This window comes from Rhinolophus sinicus, chromosome 14, assembly GCF_057876585.1.
Source record: "Rhinolophus sinicus isolate RSI-liver-muscle chromosome 14, RSI-T2T, whole genome shotgun sequence".
NCBI lineage: Eukaryota > Metazoa > Chordata > Mammalia > Chiroptera > Rhinolophidae > Rhinolophus > Rhinolophus sinicus.
This window is the reverse complement of record NC_142514.1, coordinates 3816675-3834931: the sequence shown is the minus strand read 5'-3', so window position 1 is coordinate 3834931 and position 18257 is coordinate 3816675. Positions and strand designations below refer to the sequence as shown.

The following is an 18257-nucleotide window of genomic DNA, read 5'->3' as shown; positions in this document are numbered from 1 at the left end:
AGGTGGTAGCGGTTCAGCCCACCTGCCGGATTCCTGGCGCCCCCCCCCCCCCGCCCTCCCTCCCTAGTCCATCACTCATGTGGTTTTCTTCTCTGAAGGTACCAAAAAGCTGACCAATAAGGCCACCCTGTGGTATGTGCCTCTGTCGCTGAAGGACGTGGACAAGGTCCTGGAGGTGCCTCCGGTTGTGGTAAGGAGGCCCCTTCCATTTCTCATTGGGGGCAGATGGCAGAGGCCTGGTAGCTCTTGTGATGGTGGGCGGCTCGTTCTGCTAAGGAGGCGTCCCAGGAGACTAACAGCAGGGGCTGGGGTGGGGCGTCACTGTCTGGGGTCTCAATGCAGGCTGTTTTTTTGTTTTTGCTCCTGCCCCCAGTTTTCAAGCCATTGTTTCTTAGTCTAGTTGTAGGACACAGCTCCCTGGCCCATGCTGGTGTTATGAGCCTTGTGCTCCCCTGGCTGAGGCAGTCTGTCGTTGGTCTGCTGCTCACAGAAGCTCACAGCAGCTCTTGTCAGCTGCCAGCCGCTCACGATGGTTGCCGGCTATTCACGGCTGCCAGCCAGCGCGGCCACCGGCTGCTCACAGTAGCACACAGCAGCCCACGGCAGCACACAGCCCCTCACACTGACCTCCGGCTGTTCACAGCAGCCCAGCTCCAGGGAGGGCCGTTGTTCACAGTCTTAGGTGTAGAGGGCGCAGCTCACTGGCCCATGTGGGAATCGAACCGGCGGCTTTGGGCGTTAGGAGCACAGTGCTCCAAGCACCTGAGCCACCGGGCCGCCCCTCAGTGCAGGTTTAATTCAAGCTGGGGATGCGAGTATAGGTTGGCCCAGACCCCATGGGCACCCCTCCTGGAGGACCCTTTATCATATTCACATGCCAGAGGAAAGGCGGGTGACAGGACCATCTTTGTGAGGTCTGTTGACCTTAGACAGCCAGCCAACCAGATATTTTTCCAGCAACATGGTTATTCCGGAACAACAAAGAATTGCAATTTGGGTCTAATTGGTGAACAACCCACAAGTCTAGAGAACAAAGGCGATGACTGCTGTTTTATAGAGGAAAGGGGGCGTGCACAGGGGATGTTGTAAACAAGAGTCCATTGGGGGACGCTGGGAATGCGAAGTGTAGTGGCTGCTCATTGGTCGAGTGGTTGCCAGGCAAGGAGAACATCCTTCTTCCTGCTGGAGCAGTGAGACTAGAAGGCATCTTCCTGTTGGAGATGGAAAGTGTTTCTCTTCCGGTTTGGGGTGATTGACAATGCGTGGTCGGCGTGGGAGCCTTCCCAACTCCAGTGTAAGTGAGGTTTCTGTTACTAGTCTCTGCATGCTGAGAGCCAGGATGCCAGGTCGCCTGGCCCAAGCTGGCCACTGCCCTTCTCAGCCGTTCTTGGCTCCTGAGGAAACGGACATCTCGGTTTCAGCCTTTTTCCGTGGTTTCTCCCATTTTGGTTTTTGCTGTGGACAGACGCGTGTTCGCATGAGGAGAGTTCATTGTGTTCATTCCTGGGGGCTCCTGGGCTGGCAGGCTCTGCGAGGTGAACGTTTGGCTGATGGAGGGGTTACTCCCTCACCGCCTTCTCCTGTGACTGCCAAGTCCCCAGATGTCCCCAGGACACAGGTGAATGGCCCCTCTGTGGAGGCCCTCTGCTGTCTGCTCTCATGCCTGTGAGGAGAAAGTTCTTGGAGGGAAACAGATTGGGGCTCCAGCAGCATCTGCCCCTGTGAGGTGCATTTGTTTCTCTACCATGGAGATGTATACTGAACACATTTTAGAAAAGAATAGAACTGGGAACCAGACAGTTAGGAACTGGTGCCTGCTCATTTTGCTTATAGAACTCACAGAGAAACTGGGGGCTCCTGGCACCGAAGGTCCCTGTCTTCCTCAGATCCTCCCCCTTCCCCGACATGGGGTTCCCAGGTACAGTCCCTTCCCACCTGTGGGAGGCTTCTTTGCCTTCCACCTGCGGCCACCCAGGGCCATAGGGGACTCACTTCTGCACCACTGCAGATGGAAGCCTGTGGGGGGCACTCCCTGTGCCTGGCTCAGTGACCGGGCCCCCAGCCTGGGCCCCCAGAGGGCAGTCAGGGCCCGTGTGGGTGGCTAGCTGCCACGTAGTCCAGACTTAAAAAAAGTCTTGGTGACAGGAGGCCTCTCCTTATTGAACCGGAAGGGCCTTGGCATGGGTCGGGCAGGTGGGTCCATCTTTTGGTACCATGAGATCAACCAGTCAGCATCAGGGGACCCCACCACTCCACGTGAGGGGGGCGGGTGGGTGCTCAGGGCCAGGTGTGAGCTGGACGGTTCCTACGCATCCCACCTGTGCGTTTCCCCCGGGCTGCTCTGACAAAACCCACAGGCTGGGGGCTCAAAACAACAGATGTTTATTGTCTCCCAGTCTGGAGGCCAGAAGTCCAAACTGAAGGTATCGCTCCTCGGAAGCCTCTGGGCGAGGACCCTTCCTCACCTCTTCCATTCTGGTGTCTCCTGGTGGTCCCAGGCATTCCTTGACTTGCGGTCACATCACTTCAGCCTCTACCTCCATTGTCACATGGCCATCTCCGTGTGTGTGTCTCTTGTGTCTGACTCTCCTTATATAGACAAAATCACTGGGTTTAGGGTCCCAGAATGACATCAGCTAATCACAGCTGCTAGTTCCTATAGGGTCCACAACAGACCCTAGTTCCAAATAAGGGCACTGCACAGGTTCTTGGTGGACAGGAGTGGTGACGGACACTCAAGTTGAGAACACGGCTTCAGTCCAGCCCCCCCAACCCCCTGCCCCCCCACTCCCTCTGCCCCCCTCCCCCTTCTGCCTGGACCTGCCCTCTTTCTCTGCTGCTCTACACATGGAAATGGCCTTGTTTTCAAGTAGCACTAACTGGGGGGTTTTAAGACCCCAGAACCAGGAGTGACTGTGGCACCGTGACTGTTCTCTTTAGAAACTACCAGCGTGCCTACCCTCACTTTCATCTTTGCTGTGAAGCCCTTGGTGTTAAATTAGCCACACAACACGCAAATGCTCAAACACAATTAGTTTACGGATTGAATTTTCAGATGCTACAAACTTCAGAGATTTCTAGCGGGCCGTATCTCTGGCTTCAGTGCTTTTTGGTCCATTTAAAGGGCATGGCTCTCAAGGACGATTCCTGGACAGAACATTAGCTTTTGCTTCCTTCTGGCTCCTGAGGGCCCATTGAGCCCTGTTGGGTTTTGGCCAGTGGAGGCGGGGGTGGTGTCAGGCTCCACTAGTTCCCGTCCCCTCTCCATAGGGACAGGGCAGCTCTCCCCACCGCCCCTCTCCCCAGCTCTCCATCCAGCAGGAGCCACCAGTAGCTTTCCCACTGCCTTTGCTCAGCAGGGCTTTATAAGACATTAACGTCAACTTGGCCCTTGGCCCCGCTCCACGGGGAGGAAGCAGCGAGCTCCAGAGAGAAAGCCACACAGCTCCCAGCCGCAGCCATCGGTGATATTTATCTGAGCCTTCTCCTTCCCACGCATGGTAGGCCCACGGATAAGCCTTCAGTCGTTTTGACATATGGGCCTGTTTTCCTTGGCACGGCCCAGCTGGAGTCCTGGTGTGATCCTGGAAAGCTCAGTGTCTTTCTCCAGCTCAAAAGGGCGTTCACAGGCAGACCTTGGAGATGATACGGGCTCGGTCCAGACCACCGCAATAGAGTGAGTTTGCTGGTGGAGGGTCTTGCCTTCAATTCATAAAAAAGGCGACATCTGTGAAGCGGTGAAACGAGGTGAGGTGTGCCTGTGCTGTCCCCTGCTGGGAGCTGGACCACAAGGCCTTGTATCCTGCCATCCCTGTACAGATAGCCGCCACTTACTTAACACATACTTCTCTCTCTACGTGTGTGTATCTCATGCTTACCTCACGTGTGTGTACATGTTAAACACATGCATATCACGTCTCCCATGTGCATATAGGTATGACCAGACACTTCTCTCACATGTGTAGATATCACACGTGTGTATAGATATCTCCCACACACCTCACACTCATCCATACCCCTCCCCCTTTCTCTCCCTTTCTCTCCTCCCTTCTCTCTCCCCCTTCTCCCTCCTCCTTCCTCTCTCAAGCCCCTCCCTCCCTCTCTCAGCTCTCTCTCAGACACACACACACACACACACGCGTATGGACATGCATGGATTTCCTGCCTGTGTGCCTCTCCCTGGGAGAAGCCCAGCTGCCCACCCTGTGCCGTGTCATTTTGCCACTTTGTTCTACCTTCTTGCCCAGGGAACAGGGATCTCAGTGGCCCTTGAGGCGAAAATGAAACCACTGCAGTGGCTGGAGGGGCAGCTGCAGCCTTGGAGAGGCTGGAGTGGCCATTGGAGAATGGATAGTTTGTTTTTTCCCATCATCTCAGCTTGCTTGAGTTAAGAGGCTTGCACAGACTGTCGTCTTGGACATTTGGGCTGAGCTGTCTTCTGCTTCAAATCAATGAGGTTTGATGAGCACTTGGGGTGAGAGTTGGGTGCCAGTCCATCACTAGAATGTTGTAGTGATTATGTCCCCAGATTTGAAGCCGGCAGGGAAGCATTTGTGAGAGGAGACTGCGTTTCTCGGTCCTTGTGGCTCGTGTCAGGGCGGGGGCCTCCATCAGTCAGTCCCTGTGAGACTGCAGGGGTCTGATGAATGTGTGCACACATGAGGATTTATTAGACCAGGGAGTCAGCTCTTTTTTAAAAAACTCTTTAAACGGCGTTTCTTGAGGACACTTAAGTTCAGCCATGAATTTTGCTAGATAGACACAGCACAAACTCTACTTTCACAGTCATTACTCTATGTGGTGGAACATTAGGAAACAGTGTATTTATGGAGGAAGAGGTTAAATTGTCCACTGCAACTTACTCTCCACAGTCTGTTTCTTTTGAACAAACCACTCAGCTCCTTTTGCAGCCTCCTTCCAAGACAGGCTCTGAAGCCTGAGCTAATCGTAATTAAACCATGGAAATTTGGAGCAGAGCCACGAGCAGGATAAGCGAGATGTTTAAAAGTGTCTTTTGAAAGAAAGTCTGAAAATGCTATCTGAAAATAAATTTGCTTAAGTCAGAGAGCCTTGAACAGGGAGCAAAGGGCAGCACGAGGGGCCCAGAGCTCGGTGGCTCTTCCACGGCAATGCTGGTTGAGTGAATGAAAGGGTGGAAGTCATGTCATCAAAAGGAGAGTGACCAGGCCGTGGTCAGCAGGGAGGGACAGGGCCCGTGGACCTGCCTGGGGCCTCTCTGAGGGGCTCTTGTGGGGGTGGGAGGGGGGTTCCCTACACTGGGCTGGAAGACAGTGGGTGCAGGAGGGTCCAGCCTCCCCTTTTGTGCCCAAAGAACTCAGGAGCCCCCGTTTTTGTGCTAAGTTTTATATTCGCGTTTATTTTTAACTTCCTGGGTCAAAACCCCTGTGATCCATTAGGAGAGCTTCAGAGGGACTCTCATAGCTTTGGCTGCACGTTCCCTGCAAACGTGCAACCTGTTCAGCTGGCCTGGGGGGCAGCAGAGCAAGGCTGCAGGTGTTGGGGGGCACTCCAGGAACCTTTTCTCTCGGGACAGTGGGTGTAGCCTGATTCTGTAGTTCTGTGTCCAGGAACGAATCCTAGGAGGGAATGGGGCAGTTGTGAAATGGTTGAGCGGCTGAGATTGTTGCTATGATACTGTTTTCATAGCGAAAAACTGGGAGCAAGCTAAAGACCTCTTTATAATGGATCCATCACATAAATTATGTTGATACAGCGAAAGGAGGAAATACTCTTACTTTTAAACTTCACAAACAGCATGGTAGAACTTTTTATATATACATGTGTAAAAAAATAATTTCAGGAAGGTTATAAACGAAACATTTGAGCTAGGTTACCTCAGGTGGGGGTGGGGCGATTACCTGAGATTTTCACCTGTGTTTTCATTATGCATAATAAATATATATTATCAGAAAAAGGATTGTTCCCATTATACAAAGGAGAGCCGTGAGCCTGGGGGGGGGGGCTGCCCGCCAGGGAGGGGAGAGAAGGGGTGGCGGCGGAGCCCTGTGCCGAGGCCAAGCCCTGTCTGCTCCCCGCAGTACTCCCGACAGGAGCAGGAGGAGGAGGGCCGCAAGCGCTACGAGGCCCAGAAGCTGGAGCGCATGGAGACCAAGTGGAGGAACGGGGACATCGTCCAGCCCATCCTGAACCCAGGTAAAGGCCGGGCTGGGGTGCGGGCTACGGGACTGGCGGGCCGGTGACTGACATCCAACAGCAGATGACAAAGGTGGTCTGTCCATGAACGCCCTCCCTCTTGGGGCCCGTGAGCCGGGCAGGCCCCTGGGAGGACAGGATGGCACAAGTCCCTGGAGGCCTCGGTGCAGCCAGTGGCGAGGAGCACGCATCTGGCTGTGCGTTAAAGCAGCGTGTGTGGCTGGGCTGCACTGCCCAGGCAGAGCCATACCTGCTCACGGAGACTTGGCTTTGGTTGTGTCTTTCCCCCAAGTTCACGCAGGAGCGTGTTTGTGATGGGATTTCCACCTCATAAAAAACCCACACAATGGCAGCAGCTTTCCCGAATATCCTTCACCGGCCCACACACCCAGTCGTTGCCTTAGACCGACCTCGCTGGCCAAACCGGCAAGAAAGCTCTGCTGGGCACACAGCCTTTTAGGGCAATATCCTTCCTAACCTTCGTCATTTTGTCTTCAAGTCCGGGGTGGCCCGGCTTTAACAAAGTGTCCACCCAAAAGCCAAAAGGCCTTTTCCTCCCGGAGTCATTAACACAGAGCTCCCTGGTGCAGACACAAGTCAGGGCAGGGCCTCTGGGGGTGTCTGTTGCCAAGGGGACATGGCGAGCCCTGGGGACGGTGGGTCTTCTGGTACCGTGTGTCACCCCTCCTCTGCACACCATGACCGAATTTCATCCGTGTGGAGAAGACTCCAGAACGCGCTCTGTGCCTCTGCCCCTGTGTGACAGCAGCGCCTGTGATGAGTGTCCCTGTTCCCTGCCCAGTTACACAGGGCGACTAGATTTGGGTGCTGTTTGGGGTCCTGATTTAGTCCTTGGCAGCTGTCGGAGGACCTGCCCTATTAATCCCTTCTCCTCTTGGGGTTGCTGCTCCTAAGTACCCCGCCCCTCCGGGCTCTGCCCCCTCCGGGCTCTGCCTGGTCCTGCTAATGTCCCCCTCCCCCCGCCATACGTTCCTGGCTGTGGTCCACACTGGCATGGGGAAAACGGGTGACTCCCCAGCAGGTGTGCAGGGGCTCTCTGGGGTCTGAGTTCTGCCGTTTGGCCCTGTGCACTTGACTTCTCAGGCAGGATCTCCGCAGTTTGCTCAGGAGTCTGCAGATCTGGGTTTCCTCGTGCTCGGCTCTCCCTTATCCTTCCCAAGCCTCAACGTGCCCAAAGCAAAGGCCAGTGGGGTGGATGGAGCTTGGTTTCTGTTCTGTTTGCACATCTGCTTTTCAAAAAGAAAAAACAATTACCTGCCATTATTCATAAGAATGTTGCTGCTTTGATGAAATCCCTTTGAAGTGGTATCTTTTAAAAATAAATGTAAACAGCCGATCAGGTTATAACAGTAACCTACCAGACAGGCCTGCCATCTCTTGTGATGAGTCATGCTTATCCAGCCCTAGCAACCCCAAGCCCAGGCCCTGCTTTTGGGAGGGCAGGTCTGCCAGGGGCATGGAGGCCTGCAGAGTGACACAGAGACCGGAGTTGTTTTAGGAAAGGTACAGACTTAGTGCTGAGGTTGTTCCTGGGAGAGAGAAGCTGGAGTGGGCTGCTCCCCCAGAAGACACATCCCCATCAAATCCCTGGACCCCGTGACTGTGACCTTATTTGCAGAAAGGGCTTTTGCAGATGAAATCAAGTTAAGGATCTGGAGATGAGGGGCATTACCCAGGTGGGCCCCAAATCCATAAGAGACAGAGGTGAGAGACAATGTCAGCCCACCAGCAGCAAGGAAGGGCGAGCTGGGTGGTATGTAGGGCTGCTTGGACCCACCCACAATCGTTCTAATTTCTGGCGAGTGCTTGGGGTGGGAGCCAGATGCCAGGGACCGAGGCCGGGTCTCAGGCTTTGAAACCGTGAGGTGAGGTGTTGGTTTATTCCTTTAACCGACTGTCTAGGAAACTAAAATTACTCACGGTTTTCAATCAATTTAAATTCCTTCATTCATAAGATTGTTTTCTGTCTGCCTCCTCTGTTTGATTATAAATCTGATCCATAATGTTTTTCAGAATCTATATTCTCCAATGATATTAATGAAAGGTGGCATTCTGAATTTTAAGATTTCTTGGTAGATTTTTACAGGCTTTTATTTTTCACTTTTCTGTGTTCCACAAAACATGCATCTTTGTCAGATGGTTGGGTCAGGGGCTGGCTTATCAACACTTCTTCCAGAAGTCACTTCTCCATGCTTCCTTTACTCTTTAAACGTCCTCTACATTCCCCGCTTCAGTTTCCTGGCAGAATCGGCATCACCCTGGCAGGGTGGGTGGGGCTGCTTCTCTCCAAGCAGTGACCAGAGCAGGGATGGGCTCGGTTGGAACGAGCCACCATGTCCTGTGTGATGGCTTGGCAGGGGCTAGATTTGGTGGGTGTGCTTGTATCAATGGGGACAGCAGCTCACAGTGAAGAGTTGAGTGTGTACTTGGCCCTGGGGGTCTTTCTAACATTCCAGCCCCTTCCCATGGGAGCACCCCCTCCACAACCTGGTGTGGCAGGTTTGGCCCCATCCCCTGACCCTTCTCCCCTTCCACCCACAAGTCGCTCTGTATCTGCAGCTCTCCATCCCTTTTGAAACCAGAACCAGATTCCAGCCGTCTGTAGCTATTGCCTAGCAACCCCCAGGAGGGACCAACCTCATTCTTCAGGTGTCTTTTCAGAGTCTGGGAGTTCCTTAAAACCCAGCTTCTCTTATTGTTTTCTACCTTGAACTCTTCAATCCACGGCCATCAGTTACCCCACTTCGGTAGTGTAGAGATTATTTGGCCACAACTGACTGTCCACTTTGGGGGCTGTTGGGTTTGTGACAAAATCAGCCCCGGCCCTTGGGTTTAAAACTGTTTGTTCACCCTGAGGTCTGGTCCCCCTGCCAGTGCAGCTGGGGTCTTGGCACGTCTGCCCAGCCTGGTTTCTGAGCAGCCGGGCCTGGGCCCCGCCTCCCTGGGGTCAGCCAGTGCCCGACACCCACAGGCTGATGAGCTCCGAGCAGCCAGCAGAGTGCCCAGGGCCCCTCGTGGGCTTGTCCAGGGAGGGCTGGACGCCCCATCATCCTGCGCCCGTCAACGTTCGTTCTAGGCAGCGGGTGAGGGGCGAGGAAAGTAGGCTCTGGAGTCAGGTGGCCGGGTCTGAATCCCAGCTCTGCGTCTGGGGGAGGGGACTTAACCTCTTTGTGCCTCAGTTTCCTTAGCTGAAAACAGAAAAGGGAAGTTTTTGTGTTTGTTTATGGCCCTGCTGAACCTCGCCCGTTGCTGCCCTGAGGACCTAACTCAGGTTCTCCACGTCATTTTGAAGTTGCGGATTCAAAGGTTAGGCACTGTGTTTGTCAAGGTCATGGTAGCAGCTAAACCCTAAAGCCCTAGTGTGTCACTCAGTAGAGGTGTATTTCTTATAAAGTCCGAATCAGGACCTGTCCTCCAGTGGTGGGATTCAGGCCCTTATGGTCTCGTAGCTCCCTATCTGTAACAGGTAGCTTTCGGGGTTACCTCGAAAGGGGAAAGAATAGGAAGGCTCACACATCTGGGTCTCAATGGACAGTCCCTACCCGAGTGAGTTATGGTTCACGACCAAGACGGGGGTTGTGGTACATGACTGTATTTTTTTCCCCATCAGAATTTTGGTGCTTTCACTTAGTAAAAGCTCATCAGTGCAAATTCTAGGGACATTAAATTATTAGACATGGCTTAATTGATATTTTTAAACATTGCTACAGAACAGTGGGTGCATTGATTTGACTAGGTTGTTATTTCAAATTGCTTGTCATTTGAATAAGTAGATATTTGACATGACCAAGATTTTTATATGTAATGTTCCGTTATTTGAAATTTAAAAAAAATTGTCCTTGTCTACATGCAAATCTCTTAATGGGCAAAGCAGTTCCTGAGATTGGGCCAAATCTGAGGCGTTTAGATTCCGTGCATGCTATGAAATAGTCACTTCCCTGTCTTTTACGAGGGGGACACAAAGCCAATGAAAGCAGCGTGGGGAACCCTTGGTCCTCCGGGCCTCGTGACTCTCGGCCCCCACGCTTTGCAGAGGGACAGGCCCCAGGGAGACAGTCTTTGAAGTTGGGGGTGCTGTGGGCTGGCAGGACTGGCTGGGGGTTTCTCTGATGGTTGGGGCATCTTTCGTGGCTCCTTAGGTGGCACCCCTCCACCCGATCTCAGCAGGCAGGGTCTGGGTGCCTGAGACCACTGTAGGCGTGTCCTTGGGTGTGCCCCGACCAGCTGGGACTGTCACCGCCCCTCCTGCAGCACAAGGATCTCAGGTGTGTCTTTTCCACTCTGAGTGACAGTGGGAACTGGAGAGGGCGGAGGCCTGGACATCTCCCAGGCCTTTTTCTCATCCCAGGCAGCGTGTTGGGCGCGCCATGTTACCCTGAGGCCCAGTGGGTCTCAGGTCGTCTACTGTTCTGCACACAGACAGACAGACAGACACACACACACACACACACACACACCCCGCATCCTGGGAGACCTGCGCTGAAATGGCAGCTGGCAGCAGGAGCACCCCCTCCCTTGGGCAAAGGCTGCAGGTCATCTGTACTGACTGCAGTCCTAGGGGTCACCTGGAGAGCCTTTCCCAGAAGCCTTTTGTGTGGCCCTCGTCCCTTTGCACAGAGTTGTCCCTGTGCCAGGACCACTTGGCCACATGCAGACGGGTAGGCTGGATGGGAAGCGCTAGAATGGGGCCTCTCGGGTGGGAATTCTCCACTCTGCCCACCCGCTGCTGACTCGATGACAGACTGCTGCTTCCCTCGCCAGCACAAGGGTCCTCCTGGCAGAGCCCGGGACAGACCCAAGGGACCTCTTGGCAGGGAGCCTGCCTCCAACAGTCACGCACAGTGGGTCAGCGAGGGAGGCAGAGAGCAGGCCGGCGGCCAGAATCCCCGGAGATGCAACTGACCACAGATAAAAATGAGACCCCTTTCCAGAGCTGGACCCACTCCGTGGCTTCCGATACTGCCTAGGGCCCTTCCGGCCGGGAGCTCCTCAGGGTCCTGGAGCAGTGGTTGTGGCTCTCTGTCCTGCCTGCAGAGCCTCAGAGCAGGTGGCACTTCACTCGCGAGCTGGGAGGCTGGAAAGCAAGTAGAAGGTGTCTGAGTTTGGAAGTAGATACTTAGTGGCCTCTGCTCACCTGAGCTCCAGCGCTCCTGTTTCATCACCCTTCGGGCAGCCACTCAGTTTGAAATCCCAGTGGGGGAGCTTCCGACAAAGTCTCCGAGGGGACTGTGGGTGCCTAGGGGACCCCAGGGACCACCCTCTGGATCGGGACCCTCGTGCCACCAGCCCTGGGCTGTTAGGCAACATCTCTTCTTGCTCAGGTTTGTCTCTGGCCAAATACAGAAAGGACCTTACCCCACCTGTGGTGTGTCCCGTGGGCTGGCCTACTCAGCAGCTGGGTGTTGCTGGGACAGGCATGGGCCCCCTTGTCCGGGCAGGAAACAGATGAGCGCCACCCTGCCCAGACGCTTTGGGAAGACAGAGGCGTGCGCAGCATAGGGTTCGCTCAGAAGACCCTAGATCGGTGTTACCACGTCTGTTAGAAGAGTCAGGGTCCAGGTATAACACCCGCCTTCTGGAGGCTGGGCTTTGTTTCATCTTTTTATTTGAAATGCAGCCTCTTACAGACATTTCAGCAACAGCACTGAGTGAGGGATTCACCATCCTGGGAAGGTGAATGGGGGACGGGAGGGCTGGCTGGTGGCAGGGAAAAGCAGGCACACCTTTGGGGGCTGTGTCTCCCTGGGCTCGTCAGGGACTGAGGGCTGGCAGGGGTCCCAGGGTGGGGTCCAGGGAGGCTGAATCCATGGCGTCTGATCCAGTTCTGAGTCTCCAGTACCATTGTGTTTAATGAAACACAAGTTGAAACTTTCGGGAGGTTGTATAACAAATTGCTGGAATAACGTTGGTGCCTGTTTATAAAATCAGGAATGAAAGTCAGGTGGAAGACTCTACCATAACGGAGGGCCACTCGAAGCCTGGGACCTTATCGCCACGAGGTGTTTAGTGGCTGCCCATGGGTTGCGGCAGGGCCTTGCTGGCGACACTGGTGTCTCCAGGGAGTAATGTCATGACCCACTAACAAAGCGGCTGATAATCCTCAAAAGCCTTCCCCTTCACCGGCTGGAGCCTGTTTTGAGACCACGGTTTTCATTAGAGAAACCGATTTAAGCTGATGGTCTGCCTTCGGTGACCATGCAAACGTTGGGGTGTGAGCATGGTCAGAGCGTTCAGCTGTGGAATTGGTGTGTCCCATGGCCTCATGTCTCCCCTTTGCCATTCCAGAGCCCAACACGGTCGGCTACAGCCAGTCCAGCCTGATCCACCTGGTGGGGCCTTCGGACTGTACACTGCACGGCTTTGTGCACGGAGGTAAGGATAATTGATGGTCACTGTTCCCTTCCTGTTCACTGGGTCCTTGTCCATCCCCTGGGAAGTCATGCTGCTGTCTGACCCAGTTTAGGCTCTTGTGTTCAGTGAAGCACAAATTTAAACTTTCAAGAGGTTGCATAATAAATTACTGGAACATTGTTGGCTCCTGTTTTTAAAATTGCAATGAAAGTCAGATGGAAGACTGTCCTGTCCTAACACAGTGTCCCTTACATCCAGGGAATTTACAGCCACGAGGTATTTAGTGGCTGCCTGTGGGTCGGGCCTTTTGGGGGGTGCTGACATCCCCAGGGAGTAATGTCATGACCCACTAACAGAGTGGCTAATTGTACAAACGTTTTTGCTGCTGATGTTTGCATTTGTTTTTTCCTTTGGTCAGATGCTAGCTCAAACAACACAGGCTCTTAGCTCAGGAAAAACAGTTGGAACACAAGAGGGCTTGCCTCCAGGTTCATGGAGGGACACTTGTATTTTAATAGTGTGTAATTATTTTTTTGCGATTTAGGGAAAATTTAAGTAGTATCAAGCCCATAAATTAATGGATGTTATCTCAGATGAAATTAAAGTAAACTTAAAAAACAAGTCAATTGAAAGAAAAATATAAGGAGAGAACGTTGTTAAGTGGTACAGATAGATGGTCATTAAAGTCGTGATAGTGTGTGGGTGATGGCAGCTTGGGCTCTGCTGCGCTGGGTGTGCTGAACTATTCTTCATTCCCCAGGCATAGCAGGCACTTGTACAATGTCATTCATTTGCACTGTCATTTCCAATTGCCTGGAATGCCACGCTCTCCTTTTTCCTTCATTTAGAAAACTCCTATTCATCCTTCAAAACCCAGCTCAATGGTGCCACTCTGTGCAGGGTTACATTGGTATTTCTACCAGGGAGTGCCTCAGTAGTAGGGCTCGATCTTACTCATTGCATTGGCTCCAGGGCCTCACACAGAGTCAGAGAGGCATTTTGCAGAAGTTCGTTCCAGGAATGAGTGGCACAGATCACATTCGGGTTGAGAAGCTTGGGATAATGGGCTCTGGGCCTGTCAGAATCAGAGAGTGTACCCTGATTTGAGATACATTTTTAAAGTTTGTTTCTTTTTTTTTTTTTTTTTAACTAATCCTCTTTTGTGTATTTTCTTCTTTCAATTTCATGATTGTTTTCCTCTTTCAACTAAATGCTAGCTATAATGCTCTTGGATCTGATTACCTCGGGTCCTACCCAAGGAAAGCTCTACTTGATAACACACAGTACCTTTTAGGCCCATGAATGTTGTGACAGAGTATCTTTCTGCCCTGAGAACAGCCGTGGCCTTGTGCGGCTGTGGTCTCATCAGCTTTCTTGTTCCTCTTCACCAGCCCTTGTCTCCCTCCTGGAAGCGGGGGACAGCCCGCTCTTCTGAGCCTAACAGTCAGAAGCGCAGGCTGCTGTAACTGCTAAGATTGTCTTTGAGCCTCACAGAGCTCCATTCTACCTGCAGTTTGTGAAACTCCATGCTGGAATTTCTGCTTGTTTCGTTCAAATGGTGGAAGTTCGCCGAGAGGTAGCATTTCCATCCTCGCTGTCTCCTTTCTGAAAAGTCCACAGTATGTGCAGTCTCTGTCTTCACGGGCTGAGGCGGCAGTGAGATGCAAGGAGTGAGAGACGTGTTTGAATGTCCTAGAAATCGGCAGTGTGTCATGTTCATTTACAGAACCTACACTGCTTCATTTGACTCAGACGCATTTTTTAATGTGCGCACAATGGCTTTACAATATTAATGCCTATTTTGATAGGGGTTTTGTGTCTCCACCGGGGCGGGGGGAAGCCTGGTCCCAAACCTCCTCATGCCTTATAGTGCCTGGTAAGTAAGCAGGCGCGAATGAGCCAAGTGAGGACTCAGTGCTGAAGCAGGACGGGTTTCCTGTGTCCCGCAGCGGACATACTGTTGGCAGGAGTGGCAGCGACAATCATTTGATGGAAAGTCTTCCCTAAACTGTAGTTTAGTAGATGCCAGTCGCAGAAGACAGTGAGCCAAGGTGCATGCTAATTGGGCTTTTATTCAGTAATTCTGTACTGTGTGTGTGTCTGGAAAACTCCTCCCGGGCCCCGTGTTCTGTGATTTCCTGAGAGCTTCACTCCGATTACTTCCCTCTGGGACTCTCCCTGCCCAGCCCTCTGTCGGCTGTTTCCAGGTGAGCTTCCCAGCCTGAGAGGGACAGCCCCTGCTCGTGGCCAGCCAGACAGTGTGAGGAAACACGTTCCCCAAGTCCAGACGGCTGTGGCCAGGTCTTGGGAAAGGGAGGCTTCCTGGGGGTTAATGTAATTAGCTCAGGGCCTGCTCAGGGCAGACCCAGGCATCTCCAAAGGGAGTTCCTCCCTTCTGAACTTTCCACAGCCTTGCGTTTTCTTTGGCACTTTATTTTTTATTTTTAAATTCTTTTAAAGCAAAGCATTCTGTGGCAGTGGTCCAGATGGCTTTTGACAAAACAGCTACCCCTTGTCCTGCCTTCGCTCCAGCCATTCCACTTCTGGTACACGACGCAATGCTCCAAAACGTCTCTTAGGTGGTAAATTTCAGGCTTATGCTTGGCAAGTACCACTCAGTGCTCAGGTGGGTAGAGTACTACGATTAAGTCACTTGTGTGGTTTTGTTGCAACAGTCCTTCATTATCGCCTCATTTCCCACTCTCCTGAACACCAGCTAAGTCTCCCCCACCCTCTAGCAGCGTATAACATGCTTCTCAGTCCAGTGTTGCCTGCCGGGTGATTGTTGGTGCCAGCATTTCCCTGCAGAGTCCTGCTCTGCCCCCCTCCAGCTGCACTGCTCACTCCCGTGCCTGCTCTCAGCCACGCTCCTGGGACCTCTTTGCTGGATTTGGCAGAACACGTCCTCCAGTGGCTCCCTACAAGAGGCAGGAAAGGTATTAACCAGGATAAAGGCTCAGCTGCTGTGATGAGGGCCCCAGTCAGCAGTGGCTTTGACAAGGGAGACATATATGCTGTCCTGTGCGCCGATGTACTTGTCAGAGGTCCAGGGCTGATGTGGCAGCTCCGTGGTGTGGGGGCCCAGGCTCCCTCTGCCCTGTCTGCCGTCCCTGGGGGCCTCCCTGTGTGTAGTGCACAGTGACACGTCACTGCGTCAGGGTTCCAGCCCGAAAGGCAGTGGAGGACACCCCAGCAAACCACAGCCACGCTGTGCTCTCATCCTGTTGGCCCAGCAAAGCCACGTGGCCACAGGTGCTGGGGGAGGGGCGTCTAGCTGGGCAGATGTGTCTATTAAATCCTGGGGTTATTGTAGAAGAAAGGGAGAGCTAATGGGGGGAAGTTCTCCGGCATGCACGCAAGGTGGTTTTTCTGAACCAGCATGTGGGAAACGGTTCCTGGCTGGGAATGGCACTCGCCCCCAGGACACAGAGGCATTACTGCGTCACCCTCCAGTTTCCGGGGTTTCTGGTCACAAGTCCTGGGACTGGGTTCTCCCCCTCCACCTGGCACGCCTCTGCCTGTCCCTCTAGCCTGAGCTTCACTAATCCTGGCCTCCAGCTCCGGGCCCATCTTGATCTTCCCCCTGACTTTTCATTCCTTTACCTGCTTCTCTGAATTACAGGTTGTTTGGTTTGAAGTTTCTGGGTGGTTCTTACTTGTAATGTATCTGCCCCACTTCTCCCACTCTCGTGTTTCTGCTTCATGCTGAGGTTAACTAGCCACTGCTCTTAATTGCTGGGCCCCACCCCCCCGTTTCTGAGGACCCCAGTGTTCATGGGTCTGGGAGGGGCCCGAGAACCTGCATTTCTACCAAGTGCCCATGTGGTGCTGATGCTACTGGTCTGGGGCCCACACTTGGAGAACCACTGCCCTCGAGAAGAGTCCCTTTTGCTGTGTTTCCAGCCTGGCTTCCGCAGCTCTAGGCTGCCCCTTCCGGGTGCTTTGCTGCAGCAGGTCTGGGCTTGGGCCTGGAGACCTCTTGCTAATGATGAGTGCCCTGCTGGTTCTGATGGTCCAGGGCCCTCAGAAACTCCCGTAGGGTGTGCTTTTGTCTCAACAAATCCAGCAGCCAAGTCCTCACACCCCAGTCCCTCAACCTCTTGAGAGCATTGGACACCACCGGCCCCGCCACCCCTGGAGTCCTCCCTGCGTGTCCTGCCCTCATCCTCTCTGAAAACACGATCCTCCCACACTGTGGTGGCATCAGAGTGGCCGCGTGAGACTCGGGTGCTGCGCTCGGACCGCTGCGTGCTGGCATGGCCCCTCACCCCACTGTGGTGAGCACGCCTCCATTGTTCCTCTCACCTGTCCCTGAGGGTAGTTCCCCCAGGGGCTGTCTTGGGCCTTCTCCCTCACCCCTCCTCACCCAGCCCCGTGGCCTCTGTGACCTCCTCCATGGACATTGACATGTTTATGTCCCGCTCAGGCGTCTTCCCAAGCTTGGGCGGCGCCGGGCATCTTCAATGGGACGGTGGCCTGTGGACCTAATCTTTCTCTCGATTTTCATGAGTGTTGACCAGCTGTCGTTTTGGAAAATCAGTGGCCAGGATGAGTTGTTTCCTGTCCTGCGCTGTTGCGAGCCTCCAGATAAGTTCATCAGTTAGGTAGGAGCCCCCAGCTCTCAGCGTCTGGGAGGTTCTGGGGGAGTGCCGCTGTGCTGGGGCCCAACTGTCAGGATGATCTTGCTGACCCCCAGGGCTGCCAGCTCAGTGGTTCACTTGCGTTGGGAAAGAAAGTGGGTTAGTAAGAGTTAGGTCCCTAGGTCTCCACTTTCACATGTGTCCAGGCAGACACGGCCCCCAGGGGCACCAGCTGGACGCCAGTCTTCTCTGCCCCGACAGGGAGGTCTCCCTGGCCCCACCTTTGCTCCTGCGTCTGCACTCCCCCTTCTGCTCAGCACCTTGGACAGCTGTCTGCCCACTGCTTTTCCTGTCCCTGCCATCTCTGGAACCTGCTGCAAACGCTTCCAGGGTCGCCTCTGACCTGCCGTGGCTGAGACCAGTGGTCATGGGCCCCTCCTCTCAGCCTCCTTCCGAGGCCCGGGGACCCTCCCTCCTGGCTTTAAGGAAAGCATCTGGCGCCTGGGGCCCCATCCTTGCACACACTCGCTGCTTTGTGACTCATTGGGTTTCCCTCTGCCCTAGGCCGATGACTCATGTGTTTATAGCTCCAGCTGCCTTGTTGCGACCTCCCCTGGCATTGCTGACGGGCCTCTCCTATTTAGTGTCAGACACGAGCTCTGCAGCTCCCCCGAGCCCATTCCTTCCAGTGTTCCCCTCCGTGGTTCATGCTCCCGGATGCATGGAGCACACTTTTGCCTGCAGGCTTTGCATCTGCTGTTCCTTCTTCCCGGGCTGCTGTTCCTTCTGCCCGGGTTGCAGTCCCCCAGACAAGTGCACAGCTGCCTCTTCAGGTGTCTGGTGACTCTGGGTAAAGTCGCCCCCCATCCCCCGACCCTGCTTACCTGCATTTCGAAACACTTCCCACTCGTTGACAGATATTGTTCCTGTTGGCTCGCCACTCCCACCAGAACGGAGGCTCACAGAGTGGGGATTTTGGTCTGTTTTATTCACTGCTGCATCCCCAGCACTGAGAACAGGGCCTGGCCCAGAGTGGACATGCAGCGTGCTGGATGAATGATCTGGAAGGAGTGAAGACAGTCCCTGTGTGAGAAGAAAGACCACAGAAGCGCCATATGGGGTGACAGTGGG

At 53.8% G+C, this 18257-nt stretch overlaps 1 protein-coding gene across 4 annotated transcripts in view; it reads left to right on the top strand.

The window, feature by feature from the left end:
* The window catches only part of ACOT7 (acyl-CoA thioesterase 7), a 92998-nt gene that overhangs the window by 41644 nt on the left and 33097 nt on the right, over window positions 1–18257 (top strand). For all 4 annotated transcript variants that reach the window (XM_019746775.3, XM_019746776.3, XM_074334181.2 and 1 more), the window contains exons 4-6: window positions 99–190; window positions 6060–6174; window positions 12481–12567. In XM_019746775.3, coding sequence (XP_019602334.2) covers window positions 99–190; window positions 6060–6174; window positions 12481–12567 — 294 coding nt within the window. The remainder of the gene's footprint in view (window positions 1–98; window positions 191–6059; window positions 6175–12480; window positions 12568–18257) is intronic.